This window comes from Galeopterus variegatus, unplaced genomic scaffold (genome assembly GCF_000696425.1).
Source record: "Galeopterus variegatus unplaced genomic scaffold, G_variegatus-3.0.2 Scaffold1755, whole genome shotgun sequence".
Taxonomy (NCBI): domain Eukaryota; kingdom Metazoa; phylum Chordata; class Mammalia; order Dermoptera; family Cynocephalidae; genus Galeopterus; species Galeopterus variegatus.
Genome location: NW_007727866.1, coordinates 228,058 through 230,887, shown reverse-complemented (window position 1 = coordinate 230,887; position 2,830 = coordinate 228,058). Strand labels below are relative to the sequence as shown.

Sequence of the window (2,830 nt, the reverse complement as noted above, 5' to 3'; positions counted from 1 at the left end):
TGGCGCCGCGGAGCGCCGAACCGGATAGCTCCCGCCGCGCTGGACGCGAGTCTCCCGGGCTAGGGGCCAGCAGCGCGCCGAGGCCTGGGTTCTGTTTCAGGGTCTGCGTCCTTTCTCGTTGGCCCCTAATTGTCCGCATTCAAGGTAACGATAAAATGTTTAGGAAGAAACCGGCGTGGGCGCCGAAGGCCGGCTCTCGGGTTCCAGAGGGCTGAGGCGGCTGAGAGCAGCGCTGGGGTCCCGGGCGCCGCAGCGTCTGCCGCACTAGTCCTCGCGGCTCCTGTCGCTCGGCTCGCCCGGCACCTCCGCCGGCTTCTCCGCCTCCTTGGCGCGCTCCTGCTCCGTGAGCTGCTCGCTCGTGGGGATGGAGTTCTTCTTGGGCCGCCCCTTGGGCTTGGTGGGGGACTCCAGCCCGCCGCCCTGCAGCACCTGCACGGGGGACGGCCAGCGCCGCCGTGAGCCGGGACGCGGACCGGGGAGCCCCGTACCCTTCACCCAAGCGAGACTGAGGGGCCCAATAAGGCCCCCCGACGCCGCTCCTTGCCCGGGCGAAATGGCGGCCGTTTGAGCGCAGCTGGGGAGAGGCGGCCCCAAGGTCTGGCTGAGGGATTCAAGGCTGCCAGGGGGGCTGAGGGTGCAGCGGGTCAAAAAGGCTCCGCTAGAGCACCCAAAGGGACAGAGAACAGGGAGGGTCCCGGGACGCACCGGGTACTGAGGGAATCGGAGGGCTGGGGAGAAGTCGCTGCAGGGAGGGGCGGGGAGCAGCTGTTGGAGGGCACAGGGGCAGGGCACAGGGGCAAGGCCCAGCAAACTGAGGGTGCGGGACGCTGCCGCCACACTCACTATTTTCTTCCATTTCATCCTCCGATTCTGGTACCAGGTCTTCACCTGCAACTGGCTCAGGCCCAGGGACTCGGCAAGATCTATTCTGGAGAGAGCAGGGTGCACCCTCAGCAGCGCAGGCCGCCGCCCCCCACCGCCCGCGGACCCCGGCTTCGCCCCGCACTACCTGTCCGGCGTGGAGAGGTATTTCTGCTTCTCGAAGCGTTTCTCCAGGCCCATCAGCTGCAGTTCGGTGAACACGGTGCGGCTCCGGCGCCCCTTCTTGGCCTTGGTGCCCGGCTCCCCAGGGCCCGAAGCCTCCAGCTTCCCGCGGAGCTGCAGCTCCAGCGGCAGGTGCGGCGCACCCGCGGCGCCGGGCAGCCCAGGCCCGGCGGCCAGCAGCGCCGAGCCCAGCCCCGAACAACCAAGCGGCGCCAGCGGGAACTTGAACACCGCCGCCTGCTCTGCCTTCAACACGGCTGCGGGAGAGAGACAGGAGCTGCGTGAGCTGGAGCCGCGCTCCTCCGACTCGGGGACCCTCTCGCCGTGCGCCGCGGGGGTGCTCGCGCTCGCTCAGGCCACCCCTGTGGAAACCTCTCTGCCTGGCTGCCGGGCGCGAGGATTTGCGCCACGCCAGGGGCGACGCTCCTCAGCGCCGGCGTCTCCGGAGTCTGGGAAGGGGAACCCTCCAACCCCGCGCTCCGCCCTGGCGTTCCCCAGGCCCCAGAGCCTCGGAGACTTCGGGGTTCTCCGTGCACAGGTTCACAGGCCCTCCGAGACGCGCAGAGGGTGTCTTTCGTGGAAAAGGGAAACCAAAAAGAAACGGCAACGAGTTGGGAACACAGGCGTTAGCCCCAACCAAGTGCGCATTGCTGCCTTCACGAAAGAACACGAGTGGAGTGTGCGCACTCGCTCTCTGTGAGCGGCACGGCAGCCACGCGGCGGGCGGCCGAGGCGTCACCTGGGGAGGGGTTGGGCGCTTCCCGGAAATCCCAAAGCACCCCGCGAAGCCCGAAACTGTCGTCCCCATTTTCTCTGTTCAGACTCCTTCCCGTGAAGATGTTTCCATTTTCTTCAGTCCTAAAATGATTTTTTTGCCCGCTTCAAACGAATTATTAAAACAGAGCGGATGGAGGTGAAAGACAGCTGCGACGCCGTGTCCGAGACGGACCTAGGAGAGCAGAGCGGCCCTGCCGGCCCTGGGCGGGCGAGCCCTGCCTGCAAGAGGGGTGATGCGGGAAGGAGGCCGGGGCTGGGTCTCCGCCCGAGCGCAGGAGGCCTCTCATCGCGGGCAGGAGTCCGAAGGGCCAAGCTGCTGGTAAACGCGGGGAGGAGGACCGGCGGGGAGAGGGATTCTTGGGGAAGAATGTGGGGGGGAGGCAGACCGGTCCCCTAAGACAGGCCGAGAAGGCCGAGCCGCCGGTGGAGAGCGAGAAGGAAAAAGGCAAGAAGAGAATGAAGCGTAGAGGGAAGGACACCAGCAGGGCACCCGCCGAGGAAGACGACAGAGGCAGAAGGGTCTGGGCCGGAGGCTCGAGCTCCGCGGAGGCCCAGCCGACCTGGAAGCACAAGCGCCAGCAGGGAGGCGGCTCGAAACCAGGCCTCTTACATCCAGGCCAGGCCCCGGCAGGTCCGCGCTGCGGCCGAGGCCACGTCCATCGTCCGGGGGAGTGTACCAGCTCCAGGGGACTCTGGGCTGGCGTGGGCCAGCGACGGCACCCCGCACGCAGAGACGCGGGCCTCTTCCCTAGGAGTCCTGCCTTCCCCGGCTTGAGCAGCCGCGGCCATTCGCGGCCAGCCCTGTGTGGCGAAGCCCAGGCGCCCACTTCCCGAGGTCGCTTTGACCCGCAGTGGACGGCAGCCTGGTCGTGCGCCTGCGACGAGGGTGTGGGCTCGGGTCCCGAGCACGGCCCTCTCCCGTGCCGGAGGCCGAAGAGCGGCCCTGAAAGAGCGAACGCCCTCCCGGCCCTCCGACACGAGGCCTGGTCTCAGAGCAGTCCGGCGCCTG

General features: G+C 68.0%; 1 protein-coding gene across 1 annotated transcript; it reads right to left on the bottom strand.

Moving 5' to 3' along the window:
- Positions 1–2: 2 nt before the first annotated feature.
- On the bottom strand, positions 3–1,296 carry BARX1 (BARX homeobox 1). The gene is made up of 3 exons (XM_008578772.1): positions 1,010–1,296; positions 844–928; positions 3–429 (listed from the first exon to the last, which is right to left on the bottom strand). Exons 1-3 carry the CDS (start codon positions 1,060–1,062, stop codon positions 265–267), a joined length of 303 nt encoding a protein of 100 aa, XP_008576994.1. The 5' UTR covers positions 1,063–1,296; the 3' UTR covers positions 3–264.
- Between the last annotated feature and the right edge of the window lie 1,534 nt (positions 1,297–2,830).